Genomic DNA, 25,211 nt, shown 5'->3' on the forward strand with positions numbered 1-25,211 from the left:
TGGGGACAGATAATTTGTGCTGATTACAAATAATATAATATATTACAAATAATAGCACTGACCAAAACACCTGCAGAAATACTGCAGGAATGACATAGCAGCAGTTAAATGCAGCCTTCTGTAAGCTTTAAATATCCACTGGGCTTACATCAAATACATCAAAACACTTAAAAACAGTTTTCTGAACTTATCAATATGACTCTGTCCTTTACAGGATAAGTAAAATGGATCATGTCAAAAACTCAAAATAAGATTATTTGTCCTATTTCTAGTTAAAGTGTCTCATTTTAGTAAAAAAATCTTATTACACTTAAAACAAGACTCATCACTGGAAAAAACAACAATTTGCATCTGTTTCAAGTAGATTTTCACTTGAAATAAGTAGAAAAATCTGCCAGTGGAACAAGATTTTTTTGCTTGTAATGAGAAGATAAATTTTGTCCCATTGGCAGATTTTCCTACTTATTTTAAGTGAAAATTTACTTGAAACAGGTGAAAATTGTCAAATAAGTTATTTTTCTGGTGCTGACTCTAAATGTTGAAATAGCAGTAAAACCACATTCATTGATTAAATGACATAAGGGATGGAAAGGAGGGATGGCAGTTTTACAAGGGAGATGATTTTGACCGTTTTTATTTCAGGGGGGATGCCACCCCCCCTCATCCCCCCTCAACTCCAGTACTGACTGTCAGTGCCAGGTAGCTAAATGGGCCCCAACTCACCTGAATTCACGCCATGCAGAGCTCCGTCAACCCGGCAGCCTCTGGTTTCTGATCTGGTTCTGTCAAATGATCCGAAGCCAGAACTCAGTCTAACCAGGTCACCTTGAAGAGCAAACATTTAATCGATGGTTGGTATGAAATATAGACTAAAGATTTCTATGTTGATAGGCTGAGGGTGTACGTTAGTGTCAACAAGCTGTCAATAGGGAGAATGAAACAGAAACTGGATGTGACTGTTTATTTGAACGTTATTCATAAACCTTCATAGACAAAAAAAAAAAGAAAATAAAATGATCCTACTGGTGAGAACAGAGCACAATTAAACTGCTTTATTTAACGGAGCTTTCTTGTACATCAGCAACATCTGCACTGCTTTGAGACGCAACAGATGTAAAGTAATCATCCTCAAATGCAAAAAATAACGAGATGAAATCAAATTACACATTGCCCAGTTGAAGTAAACAATTATGTTTTATTGATAAGGTTCTCAGAAGAGTCTCGTTTAAGTGAATGTATAAGAATCATCCTCCAATAATACTGATTTGGTACATCATGACATTCAGCATGAGTCTCCTCACAGTGAGAGGGATCCATTACTGCTACCGCTGTTGGGATCTAGGACAGAAATAACCCAGAAGAAAAACAAAAACAAAAAGAAAAGGAAAAACAACAGAAGAAACAAACAAACTGGGGACGGATATTGTAGATAATGGAGTATTAGAGTGCCACAAAACTCTAGAGTAGTAAGACCAGCTAAAGATTTTGCACATTACAAGCCACTTCCTCTTAGAAATATAAAACTTGATATTCTGAACAATATTCTACTGTGCTGCATAAAGGTAAGTCTATACACTGTACATCGAAATATACTTCGAAAAAACAGATTTCACAGTTTTAAAGACTTTATTTAAAGTATAAACTGCTTTTAAAACACTTTATTACATAAATTATTCTTTTTGAGGGTGACTATTATTTGCCCTGTCAGCGAACGGAAAGTAATACAAAACCAAAATGAACTTTTATTACATATTTTACAAAAGAAAATAAGCTCATCTGATAATGCTCACTTCGAATCGAACTGGTGACTCATTCATGATTGTCATATAGTACTAAGAATAAATAAATACAAAAAAAAAGAGAAGACAAAAGTAAAATAAATAGGAACTCAGCATGTTTTACGGACTCGGTGACTGGTGTGTATGATCATTCTGTACAGAAGTGCCTTGGTGAAAGCCTCACAATTCTACCGCGACTGAAACGTACAAAGCTACGGCATCTACAGTATACGCAACATCCTGAACTTTAGTGTAGTCTGACACATATGTAGTAATATGATTCTTCTTCCCATTGTAAAATAAACAATGTCATGTGATACCACAGTTCACAAATATAGCCATCACTTTTTTTGGACTTTTTTTTTTCGTTTTTGTTTTCCTTTTTTAAAAAGTTTATGCTCTTGTTTCGTCAACAGCTTCGGGGGACGCCGTTATCCCGCGTGTTGCGTGGTTGGATGTGAAGGACTGGTCCATGGTGGACAATGGGAGGCCTGAGACAGGGGGACGACTCTCTTGGATGTTGCCTTGTATGTTGCTGTTCATGACGTCCACCTTTGACGCGTGGTGGTGGTGATGGCTGCACTCCGGAGTAGCCTAGTCTCCGCTTTTTGGTCCCTTTTTGCCTTCAGTACATAGCAGAGACAAACAAGCCTTGATCGCGGGAGCCACCACGGTGCAACTCCCTCGTTTTAGATCCGTTGCTTTCGTGGCCGTTTCTCGGTGTGACCCAAAAAATATGGGTGAAAATATCACTATCTTTTTTAAAAAGGGGAATCTTCTTATTCACTAAGCAACAGTTCTCAAAGTTCTCCAGTGCTTTATCGGTTGTTCAAAGTTTTTTTCCAAAAAAAGAAAAAAAAAGCCTCGACTAAACCTTTTTTTTTTTCCTTTTTTCCACTTTTTTTTTTTTTGCCGGTGGCAGTAAAATTAACAATGTTTTTTTCTGTGAAGTCATTCTTTTCAAAAGTCCCTGCAGCGTTCCGTGAGTAACCCCGTTTTGTTGGTTAATTCTCCGTAGGTTTTTCAGAGGAGTAAGGTTGAGGGGGCTGGGTAGGAAAAAAGGGACAGGATTTAGAGATGAGGGAGGACTCGGCCCTTCAAGAGAGTTCAGGTGGGCTGTTACCTCTTACCCATCTCGTTCTGTCTGAGAAACTGGATGTTGTTGCTGCTGTCAGCCAGTTCTGGGTACTGCTCCACAGGAAGTACGTAGTAGCCATCGTAGCCCTGTACTCTGCCTGTGGTCAGGAGCTGCTGTCTCTCTCCCTCCGTCCAGAGGCGACTGCCTCCCTTCCCGTCCCTGACCCGCTGCTGCTCCTTGGCCCACGCCCCCGCCAGCGCCCGCTGCCGGGCCAGCTCCAACAGTCTTACCTTCTCCTCGTCCACCACGTCCACGGCCAGCCCGTACCGGATGCTGAGCACCAGAGATGGGACGGCGAACTCCACCGTCACGCCTCTCCTCGACCGGCCGCTGACCGTCACGTTGATGCCGCTGTCGAGCGACTTGCGTCCGTTCGTGAGCCCCAGGGCCAGCAGGTCGCTGTCAGCCGAGCCTACTTTCACAAAGTAGTGACAGTCCTTCCCATCCTGCGTGTAATGAGTGCCCTCCAGGTACTGGGCCCCGTTGAGCACCAGAGCGACCTTACGGCTGTCCTCGCTGGCCAGCGCCGAGACGCCGGCCACCACCCGACCCTCCTTCAGGGCCAGCATCACTCCTCGGCCGATTATCGGGGTGTTGATGCCGAACCAGTGGCCGGGCTTGTCTTTGCGTCTGCGGCGCTCCTTGTTGAGCAGGCGCCCCTCCAGGGCCATGAAGGCCTGGTTGTGGCGCTCCGCCGCCTGCTGCACCCCGGTGATGAGCTGCAGAAGAGATGAGAGGAGCGTTAGGAGAGGGAGGGAACAGATAACGGGGGGCCAAAACCCAAAACAAGAATATTTGTCTTATTTCTAGTAAAAAATCTCATTACACTTAAAACAAGACTCATCACTGGAAAAAACAATAATTTTCACCTGTTTCAAGTAGATTTTCACTTAAAATAAGTAGAAAAATCTGCCAGTGGAACAAGATTTTTTTTTGCTTGTAATGAGATAATTTGTGCTGATTACAAATATATATATTACAAATAATAGCACTGACCAAAACACCTGCAGAAATACTGCAGGAATGACATAGCAGCAGTTATGTAGGCTTCTGTAAGCTTTAAATATCAACTTGGCTTACATCAAATACATCAAAACACTTAAAAACAGTTTTCTGTACTTATCAATATGATTCTCTCCTTCACAGGATAAGTAAAATGGATAACTGCAAAAACTCAAAATAAGAATATTTGTCCTATTTCTAGTTAAAATGTCTCATTTTAGTAAAAAAAACTTATTACACTTAAAACAAGACTCATCACTGGAAAAAACAACCATTTGCATCTGTTTCAAGTAGATTTTCACTTGAAATAAGTAGAAAAATCTGCCAGCAAAGATTTTTTTGCTTGTAATGAGAAGATAAATCTTGTCCCTTTGGCAGATTTTTCTACTTATTTCAAGTGAAAATTTACTTGAAACAGGTGAAAATGGTCAAATACCAAGTTATTTTTCTGGTAATGACTCTTGTTTTAAGTGTAATGAGATTTTTTGACTAAAAATTAGACATTTTAACTAGAAATAAGACAAATATTCCTGGTAAGATTTTGAGTTTTTGCAGGGAGCAGAGCAGGCCGTACCTGTCCGTTCTCGCAGTGCTGCGTGGCCTGTAGCTCGTACGGGGGCTCCACAAAGTACAGCGAGTGTCGAGGGAACCCCGGGATTATGTTACTGAGCTGGAAGCCAAACATCACCAACCAGCTCTTCACTTCTGCAGGCGGAGAAAAGGAATACAACCGATGGCACATTTAAACGAACCGGCAAAGGAATACTATCACATCAGACTGTTTCTTAGAAAGGTAAGCTTGTGTTCATTGACCTTTCCTGTCTCTCGCTTTTAATGTGCTGGATAACCTGACAGCTTTTTATTTAAACATTCTTAGGTTGAGAAAGATGTCAAAATGTTCATAGAGCAGAAGTTAAGATGTGCAGTAAATCCCCGGAGCTTCGTACTCTACCTGTGACGTAGTTTTTGACGTCCAACATGTCACTGAGTGGGTTGTTGTTCTTGAACATGTACAGGTTAAAAGGGGCAGGATCTTTCCCGATCTTGGGCCACATGCTGTAGTCAGGCGAGGTCCAGCGTCCGGCCAAGACGTCGTAGTCCCGTTGGGTGAAGTGGACCAGCTTCGTCAGGGGGTCGTACAGGCCTCCGTGGAAACCCACGACCAGCTGGAACTCGGGGTTGGAGTCCAGGTACACCTCCCCGTAGGCCGTGTACTGCACCTGGGAACACCAGCACAACTCATTTGCTTTTGTTGCTTCTTTGCTCTTTTTGTGATGGCAAAGCAGAAAAAAACAAAACCGGGTTTCTGTCGCCGATACAGATTTAGACTCATCAAGACTAATGCAAAGCAACACCTTTTTGGAGTTAAAAAGTCTTGATTGATGGTGATCTTTGCCACTTTTGCACATGCTTTTTTCTCCAGAGGGCTACATTTGGGAAGGACATTATTTTGCAAGCTTTGCACCTGGACTTCACTAGCTATACACAACACAGGTAGTGTTGTTTCTGTCAGCCTGTTTCAATTTTAGTTTTAGTCTAGTCTTTGGGTCGAACTATCTTTTTTGGTTTTATTAGTTTTAGTCATGTTCATTCTCCTTTTAGTCGTGTCAAGTCTGAGCATTTTAGTCTTATTTTAGTCAGAATTTTCCAGGACCATTTTAGTCTAGTTTTAGTCAACAAAAACTGATGACATTTTAGTCTTGTTTTAGTCAAAGATTGTATTTATCCAAACCTATTTCACAACTCAAACAGGTTATCTTATTTTTATATTATTGTTACCTTATAGACTCAAGAATACATTCATTTCAGATACAGAAGATGCTCTAATTTGAGTTTACAACATATTTATTTTTCCGCATTTCTCCCCATCTTTTTCTTTTTTGACGACACATTGGGTTTTCTTTTCCACGTCTATGCAGGAAAGTGTATCCAAAGATGGCTCTTCTTCTTCTCCCAGCCCCAGAGAAGATCCCTGCGTTTCTCTATGGAACTTTGTTTTTAATTGACATGAACCTAGAGCTCTGCGTTAACGGCATCAGCCTCTAACTCTGCAGCTGCATCTTCTGGATCTGATTCACCGTGGGCCGCAACTGGGATTGAGGACGTGACGTCACCCAGCAGAACTAAACCAGAGGAAACTACTTAAAACATGGAGATTAAGGATCTTTGTTATAACTTTTTGTCTCGTCTCGTTTTGGTCAACAAAAATGAAGACACATTTTAGCAGAGTTTCTATTTTGTAATCTACATATTAGTCTCGTTTTTATTCCTCTACAATATTGCATTATATATTTGATTATCGATATCGTTACCTGACCATTATTTTCGTTGCATCTCGTCTCGTTTTCCTCAGGTGATAAAGGTTCGTTGACGACGATATTGAGTCATAATTTTCGTGAGGAAAGCGGCCGGTGTGTGGCGTGATACCTGTTTGATCATCTGTCCATTGCTGCTGAAGACGGCCAGCGGAGTGCCGGTGTTGTCCGAGGCTATGTAGTATTCTTCTCCACTACTCACTTCCATTGCAAACAAGTGACCCTACAACAGAAGAAGCACCATGTTGGCTTACTTTGTCATCACCAGGATCAATTACCTGACATGCTTAATCAATGTTGCTGATATTTGCAAGTATACAAATGGGCAATGCCACATGAGGCGCATCTCTGTCAAACTTTGCTGACCTGCAGGTCATAGTAGAGCGATGAGATGTCAGAGCTGGAGTGATTGAAGATGTGCGTCACCCTGGTCGGATGATTGAGGTTGGCGTAGAAGAACTGAAGGTGCTGCCCGAGGCTGTTCCTCGTGGACACCCGGCGGCCCAGTCCGTCGTAGTGATACACCACGCTCCAGCCTCCCGGCCCGCGGTTGTACGCCCGCATCAGCTGACCTTTGGAATTGTAGTCAAAGACGTCTGAGCCGCGCTGGCTGAGGAAGCCGTCTTCATCCAGGCGGTACTGAACGTCTCCCAGGCGGGTAATGCGGTCTCGGAGGTCGTAGCGGAGCGGCAGGATGCGAGCGCTGTTCCCGGGATTCAGGAGGTGGAGGTTCCCGTTCAGGTCGTAGCTGTAGCGCCAAGTGGACCAGTCATTCACCTGGATGAAAAAATGAAAAAAACATTTTCAGGCCTCATTGCAGACACAAATGTGCTCAAAATAATCTCAATATTTCAGGTTTTCTGAGTCTAAAACTACTATCTTTTTAAAAAAAAAATATATATCTTTATAGATTTTGTATTCACACACAGGATATTATTATAAAGGACATTTCACAACAAATTTTGACTTAACAGTCATCCCAACCCACATCCCTTCTCTCTTTACATCTCTCTTGTTTGTAAGATCCAAAATTAGTACAAAGTAGCATATGACAGTATTGTAAGTACATTCCAATGGTACCTCTAGCAAATTAAAGATATTCATTAACAAAACTCACAAATAAACAAAAATGACACTTTTGCTATTGCCCTCCAAGACCCTTCCCCTTCCAAGGTTCACCACTACTTTAATATTTAGGTATCCTGCCCTGCATTTTCCTCCCGTAGAAGCACTCCTATATCTCTTTTTTTAATGAATTGATTAAACCAGATTTCCTCGTACATCTCGAGTTTGTTTTTTACTGTATATGTTATTCTCTCCATTGACATACATTGTGCCATAACCTTGATCCAAGCACCGATTGTAGGTGCATCCGTTTTCTTCCAGTTAAGAGCAATAATGCTTTTTGCCTGCAATACAGCAAAATCAATAAATTTACGTTCTTGGGGTTTCAAATTGAGATCTGCTGGCTATCGATGCAGAAATAACAACGTAGGGTCCAGTGGAATATTCATACAGGACAGGATAAACATGCTTTTATTACGGTAATTACCTCCCTCTGAAATGTTTTAATTTTGTCAGATTCCCAGACACAGTGCACAAATGTTCCCTGAACCTCATTGCAAAACTCCCATCTGTCCACACAGAACATTCACCTTGACGCCAGTGAGCTGTCCATCTCCGTCATAATCGTAACGATACTGAGTGGTGTTGGCGTACGGCCCGATCTTCAGCTCTCGCTTCACCACCCGGCCCATGCTGTCGTACTGCACCGTCATCCAGTACATGAGCGAACGGAAGATCTCGTACTGGACCTCCTTGATGCGACCGTGAGTGTCAAAGTGCTTGCTCAGTGTCATCACGGCAGTGGTGATGATCTGGTTAATGTCGTAGTAAATCACCCCAAACTTCCCAAAGTGCTCCACCTGTATGAAAGAGGGAGAAAATAAGTATTCACCGATAGGTATTTGCTCTTTGACTGGGTTTTTTTGTACATTATTGCTAAAAAATAGGGGTGTAACGATACACTAATCTCACGATACGGTACGATACACGATATTGAGTTCACGATAACGATACAATATTATAGCAGTATTTTTTTAACAACCTTGAATGAGGAACATATGACTGGAAAAAATTGTCTTTTATTTGAAAGACACAAAATACAAAGGAATACTGTGCGTTTGCCCTATTGTTACAGTTTGTAATGCTTTATAACTGTTTAAGTTTTAAAGAGCAAGCCAGGCCAACCATTTTCCACAAACTGAACTAAAAGTAAATGTCAGGTTTGCATTATGCATCTTCAGTTTCATACAAGTAAAAATATTTTGCCACAAACTGAATAGTTTTCTCATGTATGATTTGACTTTTTTTCTTTTCCAGAAATTTAACAACTAAAATTAAATAAATAAATAAAAGTAAATAAATACATACAATTTTACATCATAAAAAACATTGATTCATGCTCACCTTATAAGTGTAAGACGAGATTTATTTTTGTTAAGAAGGTTATTTTGGTAATTCAGGGTTCATTATTTTATAAATATATTCTTTATATTCTGATGTAAATCAGGGACTATAATGACACTAGTCAGTTTATCTGTGGTGCTTAGTATGTTTTAGATTGGGCGGAGTGATACGCCACAGTACGGCACTAGGTGCTGTGTTGATGTTCTAAAATCCTACACTGTTGAGGGACATTAAAGTACACTGGAACTCAGCAGAAGTTGTCCCGTGTTTATCCTACTCACGACCCGAAAAAGGTTTAATTTAATAAGGTAAGGCTTAACTCTACACCAGCCTTACATTAGTAAAGGTTCAGAGCTCAAAACAGGACCACAAAACGGTACTAGTTTCTTCTGAGCGGAGTAAGATTTTGGTCCGTGGGTCGAGGCGCGGTCGGATGCACGTTACTAGTCAACACCATAGATTAATATTAATAATCCAATATCGCGATACAGTTTGTCACCTCCACGACACGTTTCGTGATGTTTTTGTATCGCAAAATTTCGTGGCACGATATATTGTTACACCCCTACTAAAAAAGAAAACGTAGAGCAGGAGAAAGACACACCTTTCCAGAGATCTCATCATAGCGGTAGAGGTCGACAGGAAGTGGTGTCTCACTGATGACGGGCTTCATGCTGGCGATGCGGAAGCTGTTGTCATGGTAGGTGTAGTCGAACCGTGCGTTCACCATCCCCTCCTCACTGAAGCGATAGATCTGCTTGTCGATGAGGGGGCCCATTTTGCGGTAGCGGATGGTGCAGGAGAAGCCTCCGCTCTGCAGGTTGACCATCTTGAGAACGCCAGCTGTCTCGTCGTACCCGAACGTGACCGCGGTGCTGTCGTACACGATCTCTGACAGTTTGGCCAGCTTGCCGTACTTGTAGAGGACACGGCGGCCGGTGCCCAGGTACTGCGTGGCCTGGGGTCGGCCGTCCTCGCTGAAGTCGTGGATGATGGAGGCGTTGCTCTCCGGAGGGTTGTACGTGTTGCGGATATAACCGACGGACACGTGTGTGAACATGGTGTGGCGAGCGACGCTGGGCATCGTGACGGCCGTGACTCGGCCTGAGGCGTCGAACTCAAACACGTACTGCCGTTGGCTTTGCAGGAGCAGCACCATGGACTGGAAGGAGAAAGAGCATTTAAACATTAACAAGTCAAGTCAAGCCCTGCAATGGACAGGTTGCCAGTCCATTGCAGGGCCACATAGATATAAAAACAACCAGACACACTCACCTACGGGCAATTTATAATCATCAATTAACCTACTACTCATGTTTTTGTACTGTGGGAGGAAGCTAGAGCCAGAGGGAACCCACGCAAGTACGGGGAGAACATGCAAACTCCGCCAGGAAACATACCAAATTAAAAAGCAAATTAAAGGGGAAAAGGAAAAAAAAAGCACAAACAAATGAATGTACACACCTGGGTGCACGTTACGGTTTGGGCGAAGAAGCGGCCGAAGAAATGGCATAAATTGCGCCAAAATTACACGATTAATTCAAAATGGCCGACCATGGCGCCAAGAGACTTTTCTTTAAGTTGCGACATGATACAGGTGTGTACCGATTTTCGTGCATGTACGTAAAACCGTATTGTGGAGCTTGAGGCACAAAATTTTCTAGGGGGCGCTGTTGCCACGTCCATTAATGCAAACCATTTAATATCAAATTTTTTTCGCCAGGCCTGGCTTGCGTGCAAAATTTGGTGACTTTTTTGGGCACGTTTAGGGGGGAAAAAAGGCCCTCATTTCGTCGGAAAAATAAAAATGAGAAAAACGAGAAAAAAAAAAAAAATTCCTACATATACAATAGGGGATTAAAGGGGAAAAGGAAAAAAAAATAGGACAAATGAATGTATGTAACTCCGCTCTGGCTCTGCCATCCTGACCCCCCCAGCCGGAAGATCGTGGTCTCTTTTTGCTTGTTTGTTTGTTTTTCCCTTTGTTCTCTCTTTTCTTCTTCTTCTCTCCCCCCTCATCCCTTTCTCTCTCATTTCTAATGACTCCCCCTTTTAAACCCTTTTTTTTAATGTATTTATTTTAATTTATCCTATTTATTTATTTAGATTCATTTATTTTTTTTGGTGCTGTCTCTCTCCTAAAATAACCATCGTTCTACTGTAGAAAACCATCATACTCATACACACTTGCATACATACATAAACACACTCACACATGCACGCACACCCACGTACAGGGCCACATAGAAGAAATTGGAGCAAAAATATTTGTTTTCTAGTCTCCCCTCTTGTCCTGTACCTGTATGCGTTTTTGTTTTGCACATTTGTATTGATACCTGTTTTGTATTAAATAAAGTTTAAAAAATAACAACAAACCATTAACAAGACACTATTATTAACGCCCCTTTGCCTCCTGTGAAATAGCACCAGGGAACATTTGCTCTCGCCTCACATATCTGCACCTACACACCTATAAAGGTGATGCATTTCCTTTCTACACCATTCTGTAATCTTCCAAATAACAACCACCAAAGTCTTCCTCGGTAATAAAAAGGCCAAAGCACTTACCTTGTCGAGGTAGCTGTAACTCCACACCTTCCCGTCCACAAAAGCGCGAGACACGATGCGCCCCTGGGAGTCGAATTCTGTCCTCTCGCTCATGCTGCCCCTCTGCAGCCCGATCAGCTGTCCGGTGGATGAATACGACACATTTACCACCGCCAGGCTGCTGCTGGGCAGCCACATCGCCGGCCGGCCCTGAACATCGTACATGATGCGGAGCGTAAACTTGCGGTGATCATCATAAATTTTCTCTGTACGCGTGTTGCGATCAAAATCAATGGAGAGGAGATTGCGGCCGTGAGCCTGGGAAAAAAAAAGAGAAAAAGAAAATCTTTTAAGCTTAAATGTACCTCAGGTTTATTGTACTGTAATAACCACATTTCAACCATTCCTTTATGGAAAAAAACCAAGATTCATTACCCTCAGTTTCCTCCCAAACACAGTGACCTTGCCCTTGGTCTGCTCCTTGCGCAGACGCCACTCAATGGAGTTGAGGCCATTATCTGTCGGCAGGGTGATGTTCCTCCGACCGATTGTGGGACTGACGGAGCCGGCCAGGATGTGGGGCTCTGTGTGGAAACTGATGCCCATGCCGTTGGCATACATCACTCTCAGGGTCCCGTTGTTGCAGAGCTGATAGCTATTCCTCACTTGGTCTGCAATGAGCAAACAGAGCAGAAGAAGCAGGCCAAGTCAGAGAGAAAGCACAGGAAATCCTCTTAAATTAAACCGTAGCATCTGATATTAGAAACAGCGAGACAAAGAGGCTGGTTTGATATGCAGGATTGGATAAGGAGAATTCAAAAATGTCTAGATCTGGATAAAAAAAAATGGAAACTTCCAACCCGAAGTGGTGCACAGATGGTGAGGGCGGTTGTTGACAACCTTAGATTTTTATGTAAACTATGGGTACACACAAGAAGCCAAGACTAGACCTAACCAGTCAAACATAATCAGATGGATTTCAGCTTGACGCCCTGCTAGACGTGAAGTAGCTGTTCTGGGATTCCAGGCTTAAAGGCTCACGTCAGGTTAAACTAGATAATATCCAGATCATATCTGGTTGTTACTGCGGTGAATATCGGGCAGCTGTCTGGCTCAGATACGCAGGACGTCTGGCGAGGTGTTGCTTCTGGTCCTTATCCCCGCGACACGTCGACGTGTTTTTGGGCAAGGCGCTGTGTGACTGTGATGAGAGCGGCTGAGAGGAAGTGCTGTGTCAGTGATTATGTGAGTGGGCACACAGGAAACACGTTAAAGTCCTCTGTGTGACTCAACTCAAAGTTAAAAAGCGTTATATGAGTGTTGGATTGTTTAGTCTGGATCATTCTCCATAAAAAAAAAAAAGAGGATTCACATCACTTCTTCTTGCACACAGACATTTTCTGAATGAAAATAGTCAAGCCCAACAGACGTCCCTCTGCAATCTCTCTCTCTGAAATTTAACGCTCGTCTGACAAGAAAGGAAAGTGATAAGGCCATGCCTAATGCTCTGATGATTTTTTTCTCCCCCCTGATGTCTGAAAAAAAGGCGTCTTGATTACAATGAAGGAGATAAAATTGTTGTGAGCTCAGATATATCCAGACGATGCAAAGCTTTCTTTATTTCCGTTACAAAAGGTGGGAGGATCAGATGGATTTTCCATTTGAAGGGCTGCCATAAATGACAGTAGTCCATAAGGCGAATTTGTAATAAAGCTCCAGGCACACTTTAACAATGCCTCAAACAGACAGGAGAAGCTTTTTCCATTGATTTGGCAGCAACAGCCTTTAGATAAATCTTCTCTGCTCACTCTGTCTGAACAACCTCGTAATAAAACACAGGCGAGGGTTGAGGGAAAGACAGAGAGAGGGTGAAATGAGAGCCTGAGGGCCACGGAGAATTCACTGCACAGGAGTTAATGAAGAGAGCGAGGGAGAGCAGAAAGAGAGGGAGATGGTTAAGTGAGTATGTCAGCAGAGAGCTGAGCTGAAACCCACACAGTGCAGAGGAAACCTTAAATGACTTACAGCTCTGCTGCGAACAACTGTTCTGATGCTACAATACAGGTGGATCGCTGAATAAATCTACATCGCACTCCCCGGGCCCGCGGACTCGCGCGGCGGTCCAGCCTGCGTTTACGCTTGTGTCACAACACTTGCTCTGGTCGAAGGGAAACGAGGCAATTATTCATGTTCTTTCTCCTCTTTTTCTAAACACACCAAATAAGCTCGGGGATCATGGGAAGCGGCTGAGAGCAGTGTTTGTCTGTCAGTGCGACTGTGTGAGTGTGAAGAGAAAGCTTGAGGGATGAGGGGGATTCACTCGACATGAGTTAATGAATTTTGCTGTGATGACATTCAAAAGCTGGATGATCCCAGCTGGGATTAACAACTATATGTTGGTAATTTTTCCTTTTTCTCCATGAGAGGGAGGGAGAAAGGGGTTTGGATATGGGCAAGGAAGGGAAATTACTTCCTGGAGCATGCACACAACTGAGAGGAAATTATAATTAGAGGCCGTAACGTATTCACCGTCACATGTTTCAAAGAGAAGGACGTGACTCTTGTTAACACTTTAATGCATTATAATAGCCACTTTAACGTCTAAGGATTACACACAAGTCCATTTATTTAATCATTACTTCTATTGTTGTCTTTTTGAGACTTGGTCCAGCTTTGCTCCGCACAATTCTACCGGCGTTTAAAAATGCATGAGCGTATTGTTTCCCGGCGCCTGTGACCTTTGCGTGCTGACTGTGTCTCTACCTTGCACCACGGTGTACGAGGCTTCCACGGAGGACAGGTTGGTGACCACGGTGACGTCGTCGTCTCTGCTGGAGCTCTCAATGTCGATGTTGATGGAGCGCTCGATCTCGCGGTGCAGACTGGTCACCATGCCCGTCGGGTAGGTCATGTTGGTCAAGCGGCCTTCGCTGTCGTACCTGGGGGGGGGAGGGAGATTGCGGTGAAGTTCGCCGGCAGGGGGATTTGTTAGCACTTGTGTCACAGAGGTGTTGAAGGACACACACACACACACACACACACACACACACACACACACACACACACTCACAGAAACATTGCGACAGTGGACTGAGGTAAGCCATGTGACTGGCACTAATTGTTGTTATAAAAGCTAACACTGGGGGGCAGCAGCACGTTGTGTGAAATGTTCAAAGAGGAAAGGAGATGCAGGGCAGAAAAATACCAAGCATTGGGTTGGACCCAGGGTTGCCAACCGTCCCTTGAAAAACGGAATCGTCCCGTATTTATAAACTAAAGTACGCGTCCTGTATTGAGCTGAAAAGGGACGCACTTTGTCCTGTATTACTGTGAGAGTCAAAAAATAGTCATAAAATGCCAATGGAAAATGGCATTGAGCTGTTGAGTTCACAAGTAATTTTTTTCTGTTTTACTACAACTGTATTCTACAGTCATGGCCTTTAAAGCACAAATATGTTTACAAGTTTTCTGTTTGCACTTTTGTTATTGCACTAAAAATGTGCACTATTACAGAAAAAATGTGCACTATTACAGAATGGATGTTCTGCTTTCTTTCTATTGTTTTATATTAATTTATACAATTTTAAGTTAAGCACGACAGGTTTCTGTTTAAGAAAGATACTTATTTTATTCAGTTCATTTTGTTATTTTGTATTAAAGTGAATTGCTGATAATAATTTGTTTTCCATGTGTTCATGGCATTCAAAAATCAGCATCTAATTCAATTCAGGTTCGAGTCAAATAGTTAAAAAATTGTTTCACTCACAAAAAAAGGGGCTAAAAAAATGAACCACGGCAGGAAAGGTGACGGCAATCGTGTTGGCCGGCCCTGCTGATGAGGTGTCTCTTTCTTTCTTTCTTTCTTTCTTTCTTTCTTTCTTTCTTTCTTTCTTTCTTTCTTTCTTTCTTTCTTTCTTTCTTTCTTTCTTTCTTTCTTTCTTTCTTTCTGCTTGCTCTCTTTCTTTCTTTCTTTCTGCTCTCTCCCTTTCTTTCTTTCTTTCTTTCTGCTCTCTCCCTTTCTTTCTTTCTTTCTTTCTTTCTTTCTTTCTTTCTTTCTTTCTTTCTTTCTTTCTTTCTTTCTTTCTTTCTTTCTTTCTTTCTTTCTTTCTTTCTTTCTTTCTTTCTTTCTTTCTGCTCTCTCCCTTTCTTTCTTTCTGCTCTCTCCCTTTCTTTCTTTCTTTCTTTCTTTCTTTCTTTCTTTCTTTCTTTCTTTCTTTCTTTCTGCTCTCTCCCTTTCTTTCTTTCTTTCTTTCTTTCTTTCTTTCTTTCTTCCTTTCTTTCTTTCTTTCTTCTCGCTCTCTTTCTTTCTTTCTTTCTGCTCTCTCTCTTTCTTTCTTTCTTTCTGCTCTCTCCCTTTCTTTCTTTCTTTCTTTCTTTCTTTCTTTCTTTCTGCTCTCTCTCTTTCTTTCTTTCTTTCTGCTCTCTCCCTTTCTTTCTTTCTCCCTTTCTTTCTTTCTGCTCTCTCCCTTTCTTTCTTTCTTTCTGCTCTCTCCCTTTCTTTCTTTCCTTCTTTCTTTCTTTCTTTCTTTCTTTCCTTCTTTCCTTCTTTCTTTCTTTCTTTCTTTCTTTCTTTCTTTCTTTCTTTCTTTCTTTCTTTCTTTCTTTCTTTCTTTCTTTCTTTCTTTCTTTCTTTCTTTCTGCTCTCTCCCTTTCTTTCTTTCTTTCTTTCTTTCTTTCTTTCTTCCTTTCTTTCTTTCTTTCTTTCTTCTCGCTCTCTTTCTTTCTTTCTTTCTGCTCTCTCTCTTTCTTTCTTTCTTTCTGCTCTCTCCCTTTCTTTCTTTCTTTCTTTCTTTCTTTCTTTCTTTCTTTCTTTCTTTCTTTCTCCCTTTCTTTCTTTCTGCTCTCTCCCTTTCTTTCTTTCTTTCTGCTCTCTCTCTTTCTTTCTTTCTTTCTGCTCTCTCCCTTTCTTTCTTTCTTTCTGCTCTCTCTCTTTCTTTCTTTCTTTCTGCTCTCTCCCTTTCTTTCTTTCTTTCTGCTCTCTCTCTTTCTTTCTTTCTTTCTGCTCTCTCCCTTTCTTTCTTTCTTTCTTTCTTTCTTTCTTTCTTTCTTTCTTTCTTTCTCCCTTTCTTTCTTTCTGCTCTCTCCCTTTCTTTCTTTCTGCTCTCTCCCTTTCTTTCTTTCTGCTCTCTCCCTTTCTTTCTTTCTGCTCTCTCCCTTTCTTTCTTTCTGCGCTCTCCTTCCTTCCATAAATCAGCTTTACACAAAAACATCAACGGGAATTTATCGTTTTTACCGTGAGATGACAAATTCTTACCGCAGAGATTTTTTTTGACGGTTTATCGTGAACGGTAAAATATCGCCCATTCCTAACACGCACACGCGTTCACACGGGCTGCTCTGGGCCCAGCACTTACTGATAAAATGTGGTCCATCCAGTCTCATCAGCCTTGGTAGCCAGGAGGCCCGTGTTCCCGCTGTAGCCCATCAGAGCCACCTCCTGGCCCATGGCAGCCACGCTGCGCAGGCCTCCGGTGGGGTCCAATCCCAGCGTCACCACTTGATTCTCCGGCAGCAGCACCAGCCGGAGGAGACCGGCTGATCCTCCCTGGCCGAGGCCGTCCCTCCTCACCTTCACGCTGTTGTTGCAGTTATCCACCAGCATGGCCAGCTCGCCGTCGGGCCCGTAGGTGAAGTTGTAAAGCGGCTCCCCGGTGACCAGGCTGACCGTCTGGATGTGAAGGCCTTCCCCGTTGAACACGTACAGCTCCTGTTCCCGCGGCGACGCCACCTCGTACTGGGCAGATCCTGCGTAACCCACGCTGGAGACGGCGGGGCCGGGCCGGTTGGCCCGCACCGCTCTGATGCGGATGTTGTTGAGGTCTGCGATGAAAAGCGTCCCGTCGGGGGAGACCGCCAAGGACGTGGGGGAGTTCAGGCCGGCGTCGGGGGCGTAGCCTTCGTCGCCGTAGAAGCAGTTACAGTTGACGTCGTTTTTGCAGTCGCAGTCGGAGGCCGCGCCGGCCAGGAGGGAGATTTCTCCGTTGGTGCTCACCTAAAAGCAGAGGGAAGGAAAAAGAGAACAGATTAATGTTGAGATTGGAAAAACAGTCACCACCAAATGAGACAAAGCACATTGCCAATACGGCAAAGTCATTCCCAGTTAACCAAGCTGACTTTAATAAGGAGACCTGAAAGAATATCTTGGATAGACAAAGAAAGAAAGACGATCAAAACCCCCTCACATAGCCTAACAAGTTGTGCTGTCAATAAATAAACCCAAAAGTATCTTTCAAGAAGTGAATTCCCTCCAAAACAACTCAGAAATCAAACACCTGCGTTCAATAATCCTGCAGCACTTACCTGTCTAACTCGGTTAATCTTTTTCTCGTCGGTCTCAGCGATGTAGAGTATCCCGGTGTGGGACAGGGCGACGGCCGTGGCGCTCTCCAGGGCCGCGTGGATGGCCAGCTTACTGAGGCTGTAGTCAATCCCCGGCACCTGGCAGTGCATGGGCCGCCCCGCTATGATGCTCACCTTCGGGAAACAACACACCGTTATGAATCAGTGACGAGGCCAATACTCGAAATGAGGGGGGATGAGGGGGGATGGCATCCCCCCTGAAATAAAAACGGTCAAAATCATCCCCCCTGTAAAACTGCCATCCTGCCTTTCCATCCCTTATGTCATTTCATCAATGAATGTGGTTTTACTGCTATTTCAACATTTAGAGTCATCACCAGAAAAATAACTTATTTGACAATTTTCACCTATTTCAAGTAAATTTTCACTTGAAATAAGTAGGAAAATCTTTCAGTGGGACAAGATTTATCTTCTCATTACAAGCAAAAAAAAACCTTGTTCCACTGGCAGATTTTCCTACTTATTTCAAGTGAAAATTTACTTGAAACAGGTGAAAATAGTTTTTTCCAGTGATGAGTCTTTTTTTTAAGTGTAATGAGATTTTTTTACTAAAATGAGACATTTTAACTAGAAATAAGACAAATATTCTTGTTAATATTTTGCGTTTTTGCAGTGATCCATTTTACTTATCCTGTGAAGGACAGAGTCATATTGATAAGTTCAGAAAACTGTTTTATTTTTGTGTTTTGATGTATTTGGTGTAAGCCCAGTGGATATTTAAAGCTTACAGAAGGCTGCATTTAACTGCTGCTATGTCATTCCTGCAGGATTTCTGCAGGTGTTTTGGTCAGTGCTATTATTTGTAATATATTATATTATTTGTAATCAGCACAAATTATCTGTCCCCATATGATAAAATCCACCATCCCCCCGATTCTTTTTTTACAACTCGAGTACTGGACGAGGCTTTGCTTAGAATGTCACAGAATGTAAAAAAAAAATAAAAGTTTGCAGTGGTTTTCAATTGAAAACAACATATAAAACTTTCCATTATGAAGTTAGATCCTGGAAACTTGAATATTCTTAGAGCTAATTATTGGGTTATTTTGCCACCACTCCAAAACTTAGGAAGCTGTTAAGAGCTAGAACTTTTACTTCTAAATTGGCTTGAGATGGCCTAATTGGGATGAAATCTTGTCAAAGCCCCACAGAGAGCGTCCACCCTTAGGGGTTTGTAGCGGGGGATCCAGCCATGTACAAACCTGGTGGTTCTCAGTGATACGCAGGATGACATTGTTTTCCAGGACATAGAGGGAGTTGTCCATGGGGTTCACTGCTAAGTCCGTGGGCCACTCCAGCCGCACCTGTCCGGCAGAAACAGAGAATACATGAGCAGAGGTGGGTAGAGTAGCCAAAAATTGTACTCAAGTAAAAGTACTGTTACTTCAGAATAATATCACTCAAGTAGAAGTAAAAAGTAGTCATCCAAATAATTACTTGAGTAAAAGTAAAAAAGTACTTGGTGAAAAAACTACTCAAGTACTGAGTAACTGTTGAGTAATGTCTGATTTATTTTTTTTAACACAACCATTCAAACAGACAAAAGTACAAAATAATCATCTTCAGGCAAATTAAATCAATAAAATTAATTAAAAATTAATAGAAAATAGCTTAAATTAAAATAATCTTAAAGTAAATTCAAGTACTTTAATAAATAATAAAATAAATCAAATAATAACAACAGAATAAAAAAATAAATTAAGCACAAGTAGCACAAAATTTCAAAAAATAAAAAGGGATAAAAGAAAAGTAACAGCTCAACGTAGCCTAATGTAGCGGAGTAAGAGTAACAGTTTCTTCTTCACAAATCTACTCAAGTGAAAAGTACAGTGATTCAAAACTACTCCTAAAAGTACAAAATTTCCCAAAACTTACTCAAGTAAATGTAACGGAGTAAATGTAACTCGTTACTACCCACCTCTGTACATGAGGCACTAGCTGTGTTGGGGAGACATTTACTTACATTCTCAAAGAATATATTCAAATGACTCTTCTATTTTTTTAGAGTGACTGAAGCAGAGTTCACTTTCTTTTGATTCATTAATGTATCCGCTGACTCTTTAATCCCTTCTTTAATCAGTCTCTCTCCGTGACCCTTCCTGTGACCCCTCTAGCTGGCTGCCGTCCAGGCAGTCATCAAACCCCAGCGCTCGGGGGCTTCTACACCATCTTGTCACGTCTTCCTCAGTCTCTCCTACCTGGCTGACGTCCATGCTGGTGTCACAGCTCAGAGGCCGTACGGAGGTCAGATCATTGGCCCCCAGCAGAGTGGAGATGATGCCGTTCTGGTCCACCTTGCGGATCATGGTGGCATCCACAAAATACATCAGGCCGTTTTTATCCACCGCAATACCTGCCGGTGCAGAGACGGACAGTCGTGAATAGGGGTGGGCAAAAATATCGATATGGCAATATATCGCGATACTTTTCCAGCCGATTCAATATCGATATTCAAAATTTGAATATCGATTTTTTTTTTTTTTTTTAAATATTTTTTATCCCCGATTTTTTTCCCATTATATCACCCAGTGCTCCTACCTAAGTGACAGTCCTGGGCATTGCCACTCTCTACCAACCCTGGGAGGGCCCTGCACTGAGCCCCGGTTTTATTTCACGTTTTATTTCAATTTATAATTTATTTTTTATATAACACAATTGCCTGTCCTTAAAAAATTAAAAATAATGGACAGAGGTTTATTTATTTATGGATTTATATCTATACTGACTGATCACTGTGCCTGTCCTTGGTTTTAGTACCCATCTTTCTTGTGTTTAATATCATTTGCCACATAATTAAAGCAACCTCATACTAAATTTAATGTTAATTTCATATGATGTAAATAATATGAAAAACATATACAAATATGTTGTAACTTTAGCTTGTATAGTTATAATAAAACATTGTGTTGACTCAGTTTGTCCCATGAATTGTCACTATAATCTGATGAACGTGCAACTCGGATTTTAAGATCCATCACTATCATCTGATGTACATATATACAACTTGGATTTTAAGATGTGTAATGCATTTTTAAATTTTTCGGTGAACTATGTAGAATATAATAATCGGGATATCGCAATGTGTATCGTATCGTGGCTCAAGTATCGTGATGCGTATCGTATCGTGAGGTCCTTCCCAATACCCACCCCTAGTCGTGAATGGAAAGTGTCCCTTCCTCCCCCACACACACACACACTTTTCTTCCTGCCCTGGTTTTCCCCTCGCTGCCTTTTTCGTAACCCTGGATTTTTAATATTCATTTGTTTCTAGTGCTCTCTCCTCCTGTTTTTTTTAATTTTTTTATTGTTTACCAGTATGGTGCCGGCAATGTCGGCCTAACAGGCAGCTGTGCGAGCCAGCTGTGCCCCAAAATAACTTCAACGTGCACCGAGATGCAACACGGCAGACTGAAGATCCAGCAAAATGAAACAAGAGAGACGGATCAAGAGGAAAAAGATGAGGGGGATGGAGGGAGGGGTGGGGGGGGGGCAAGAATATGTTTGCTGGCTGACTTTGTCTGTGACAGGTAAGGGGGAAATCAGTGACTCATTGTCATCTCCTCTTTAAAAAACCATGCACACATACTGTTAAATACTATTTTCTGCAGCCCTACACGTACACACACACACTCATGTCACTGGAAAAAAAAGAAAAAAAAAATGTGACAGTGTGACATCCTTGACAGTTTGGTGTCACTATGTTCTAAGATCCAATGATCCACAAAAATAATCCCATTATAAGTTTAACATTAACCTGGTTTATAACCCCTTTCTCTCTGTCCTGCTTTAGTTTAGTCGCAAAACGGCTATATAATGGAAGAAGAAGAGCAGTTTAAAGCACCTTAAATCACACGTCTCGGGAGGTGATCTGCTGATTATCGTATAAGTTGGAGTACGTCTGACTAAATCTGCTCCAAAGTGTGAATCTTAAGACTACTGTTGTCCCCGTTTAAATTCCTCGTCCGAAGACAAGACAGTTTAATTAAAGCAGAGATGAAATAAAGATAAGGGTGAAGCAGCGCCTCCCCCCAGTAGCTCACCTTTGGGGCTCATAAGTGTTGCTTCGGTGGCTTTTCCGCCGTCACCGCAGCGCTCGTCGAAGGGCAGGCACTGCTCCCCCGTCCCCGCCACCACCTCGGCGTTGTCCGACAGCAGCCGGCCGCCCGTTAATGAGCGGACGCGGTAGATGCGGCGGGAGTTGGTGTCCGAGATGAACAGCGCCCCAGATACCGGATCCACCGCCAGGAAGTACTTGTGGGTCGGATTATTGCTAAAGTGACAGAAAGAAGAGAAAAGATTATAAACCCCCCCCTCTCCAGCTTTTAATTTGATATGTTTTCAGTGAGGACAGTTTCAAGTTCGTCCACACTCCTTCTAACCACAAGTAGCTTGTAATCAGTTGCTGAAAGGATCTCACCTGTGCCTGAAATCTTTATTCCTTTAAGGGCGAAAAGAGAGATAAAAGCATAAAACATGAGTTAATTCACACAAACCGAGGGCTAGACAAAGCATGCAATAGTGTGAATAGCACAATTTAAAAATGTGTAAAAACACTCCAGAGAAATTATATCATGACGTTTATTATGCTTTCTATGTCCTTGCATTCTCAGTGTCTCTCTTCACTTCTTTCATCCAACATACTACTTATTCTGTCTAATTCAGCTCTGAATTCTAAGCTAAAGTTTTAATTATTTAATCCATCCAGTAAACCGATGATGTGGGTTTACCTTAATTCCAGGATGCCGGTCGTGTTCATAGATGGGTAGACACGACGTACAAAGTTCAGGTCTCCAACATACAGGCTGCCGTCAATGCCCATCGCCAAGGCAACCGGCGCCAGCAGCTTGTTGCCATCCGCAAGGCCGTTGCAGCTGGGGCAGGAGATGCTGCGCCTGCGGCCATTTCCCATGATGCTCGTGATCACCGGGGGCTGCTCTGTCACAAAGATGTTCTCTCCGCTGCCCTTGTGCAGAATGCCTGGACGAGAGACGAGAGAGATTGACGGAGATGTACAGAAAAAAAGCACTAATGGAGGATCTTTTGTGACATTCTTTGGTGGTTGTAAAGAAAACAAAGAAACGGCACTAGCAAGACATGAACAATTAAATCCCTCTTTGACAGTACCAGCATGAGGTCAGACAATTCAAACTGGTCTAAATTTAGTCTACGCTCAGTCGCTCACATTACTACTTTTTATCGTTATGCCTCATACAGCTAAACATTTCTGACAAGCTTTAGACTCTGTTTCAGTTTGTAAACACAATTATTGGAACAGAAATTTGGAAACAACTATGTAGCTGGACTGATTTGCCTCTCTGGGTCCCTATGTATACTTCTCCGATATTTCAAGTGCATGGTATTTTACATGACCACCACCTCAAGATAACACACGGATACAGTTTAATGATGGCGTAAACAACTGTGCGGGGATGGAACGGCTAGCGCTGATGAGTTTATTGTCCTTGGTTTAAGCTGTTATGCTGCTGAAGTCTGCTTTAAGAATAGCGAGGCTGCCTAAAGGCTCTGAGGGAAAGAAAACCGAGAGTAATCTGCAACAAAGGTTATTTCCAGCTGAGTTTGCTGCCTGTTTACACTTGTGCATAAATTCCCAGTGAGCACATAGATGCCAGTGCGATGCGTGATGACGGCAGTGAATATAGATATCGAGATCAAGCTCTCTTTTCAAGTGAAGTTGAAATATTAATGTGGATGCGGACAGACTAATGTGGACACAGCCTTACCCTCAGACGAAGCTGAAAATATCTCCATGGAGTTATTTAGATAATGCTGACATGTTCAAAACAACTAGAGTTTTACTTCCGAACAGGGAATTACAAGACGAGGAATGTAGAAGAAGGGACAAATATCAATATCACTCGACAAACCACGAAGTGGTTATTAGGCATCAGAGCTCTGGTAGAGTAACCACACGGGCCTGCACCAATGGTGACTGTCGTATCCCAAAGTATAAGACCTCTTTTGGTGAGACGTTTTTTTCTGTGAAGGGTGCAAAACTCTGGAATTCTTTACCGACTAATTTAAAATTAGAAACGTGTGGCAATATTTTCAACAGAGGACTCAAACTATGGCTCAAGTCTAAACAACAGTGCCTACAATAGGTCAGGTCTGGTTCTGCTCTTGAATGTTGTCTTTGCTTTATATCTTATGTCATCCTCTAATTTTATTGTATATCTTATTGTATTGTATTTATATTATTTTTTAAAAGCCTCCTGTGGACAAGTGTTGCAAATTAGCATGTATGCTAAAACACTCAAACAGTGCATTTGGTTTGTCCTATGTTATTATGATGTCCATACCAAATAAAGAAATATAATAATAACAATCAAGTCTCATCTGGCATGACTTTATGGTGAATGTGTCCTATTCCCCACACCCAACCCACCGCCTCGGTTGTAGTAGCTGCTTCTGATTTGTCGTGCACAGTTTTAGTATGTGAGGAAGTCAAACTAGGTGAGACAACACAAGCTCTTCCTGTGAAAATCCTCACTGACAGGTAAAAAACAGGCACTTGGCAAGCCCATGTGAGCCACAGGAAGCACCGTGTGGTCTGAACCCCCCCCCAAGACAATAGCACATTCACTGAGATATACAGTACTGAAAAGCTGCAAAGCAGGGGGAACTTGCTAAATATAAACTAGAGGAAAAACTGAAAGAAAAATTGGAAAAAGTTTTTGCTTGTTTGTAGGAAACACGTCAGGAAATGTACAGCTCACATACCACTGCGTGTGTTCAGGATGTGGTGCTTGTCGAGCGACCAGCCACCCAAATTGGTGGGATCCAATTCGTAGCCCTGCAGGATGGCCGTTCTCTTCTCCCACAGGATCAGACTGGCACACGACTCGTACTCATAGCCCACAGACACTACATGTCGGAAAAAGGGTAGAGGAAAAATAAACAGAAGTGACAATTAGTGACACAATTAATAAAAAAAGACAACTAAAACTATGAAAGAAAGAACCCGAGGCAGCTTCGCAAGAATCGACTCTCACGAGTTCATTTAAGAAGCAAAATCTGTGATACACAGAAAAGCTAGTTAGCACCTTCACCCAAACCTGCATTCACACCTAACTAACACTTTGTCATTCTGCTAAATCGCTTAAAAATGTTGTTAATTGGAGAGCTTGCCCTGTAGGCTTAAACCTAGAGGCCAAGCTAGTTGCCACGGTGAAGACTGCTGATGGAAATGGTATGTCCTAATTATGCACAAATCGTGGCACAGTCTCTGTTGATTTAAATAAATCTAGTGAATACATAATGCAAATGAGTCAGAAAAATCAGGAATACACATTGACTGCTCACGGAAGAACATTTTGTGAGCTGGTTTGTTCCTGCCTGTTAAACGGAAGTGTGTTTTAACACGCTGACTGCCACTTGAGTCACAGTGAGAGTGCCATTGCTAGCACATTTTCAGTTTCAGTGCAAAGAAAATGACATATCTATATCTGTGTGGTTAGCAAAACAAACCTAACCTACATTAGATTGAGAAATGTGAAATAGCAGTAATTTCGTTTGGGTGAACATAATTCCTCATACAGCATGCCCTTCATGATTTGAGTCCACGCCGGAGCCCCAGATGTCCAG

The 25,211-nt window shown here is 42.2% G+C and overlaps 1 protein-coding gene across 10 annotated transcripts in view; it reads right to left on the reverse strand.

Annotated features, from left to right (window-relative positions):
* Positions 1-976: 976 nt before the first annotated feature.
* Positions 977-25,211, reverse strand: part of tenm2a (teneurin transmembrane protein 2a) — a 246,226-nt gene continuing 221,991 nt past the window's right edge. For 6 of the 10 annotated variants that reach the window (XM_061725794.1, XM_061725796.1, XM_061725795.1 and 3 more), the window contains 18 exons: positions 24,348-24,491; positions 22,337-22,586; positions 22,027-22,047; positions 21,650-21,879; positions 19,808-19,962; positions 18,812-18,913; positions 17,550-17,723; positions 16,604-17,241; positions 14,013-14,188; positions 11,685-11,920; positions 11,271-11,567; positions 9,307-9,864; positions 7,889-8,158; positions 6,600-7,010; positions 6,346-6,456; positions 4,871-5,138; positions 4,493-4,623; positions 977-3,635 (listed from right to left, as the gene is read on the reverse strand). In XM_061725794.1, the coding sequence (XP_061581778.1) occupies positions 2,898-3,635; positions 4,493-4,623; positions 4,871-5,138; positions 6,346-6,456; positions 6,600-7,010; positions 7,889-8,158; positions 9,307-9,864; positions 11,271-11,567; positions 11,685-11,920; positions 14,013-14,188; positions 16,604-17,241; positions 17,550-17,723; positions 18,812-18,913; positions 19,808-19,962; positions 21,650-21,879; positions 22,027-22,047; positions 22,337-22,586; positions 24,348-24,491 (4,910 nt within the window). In that variant the 3' untranslated portion in view covers positions 977-2,897. The remainder of the gene's footprint in view (positions 3,636-4,492; positions 4,624-4,870; positions 5,139-6,345; positions 6,457-6,599; positions 7,011-7,888; positions 8,159-9,306; positions 9,865-11,270; positions 11,568-11,684; positions 11,921-14,012; positions 14,189-16,603; positions 17,242-17,549; positions 17,724-18,811; positions 18,914-19,807; positions 19,963-21,649; positions 21,880-22,026; positions 22,048-22,336; positions 22,587-24,347; positions 24,492-25,211) is intronic. The other 4 variants (XM_061725799.1, XM_061725801.1, XM_061725802.1 and 1 more) reach the window with 1 other exon arrangement.

The sequence above is a fragment of the Cololabis saira genome, chromosome 7 (assembly GCF_033807715.1).
Source record: "Cololabis saira isolate AMF1-May2022 chromosome 7, fColSai1.1, whole genome shotgun sequence".
Lineage (NCBI taxonomy): Eukaryota > Metazoa > Chordata > Actinopteri > Beloniformes > Belonidae > Cololabis > Cololabis saira.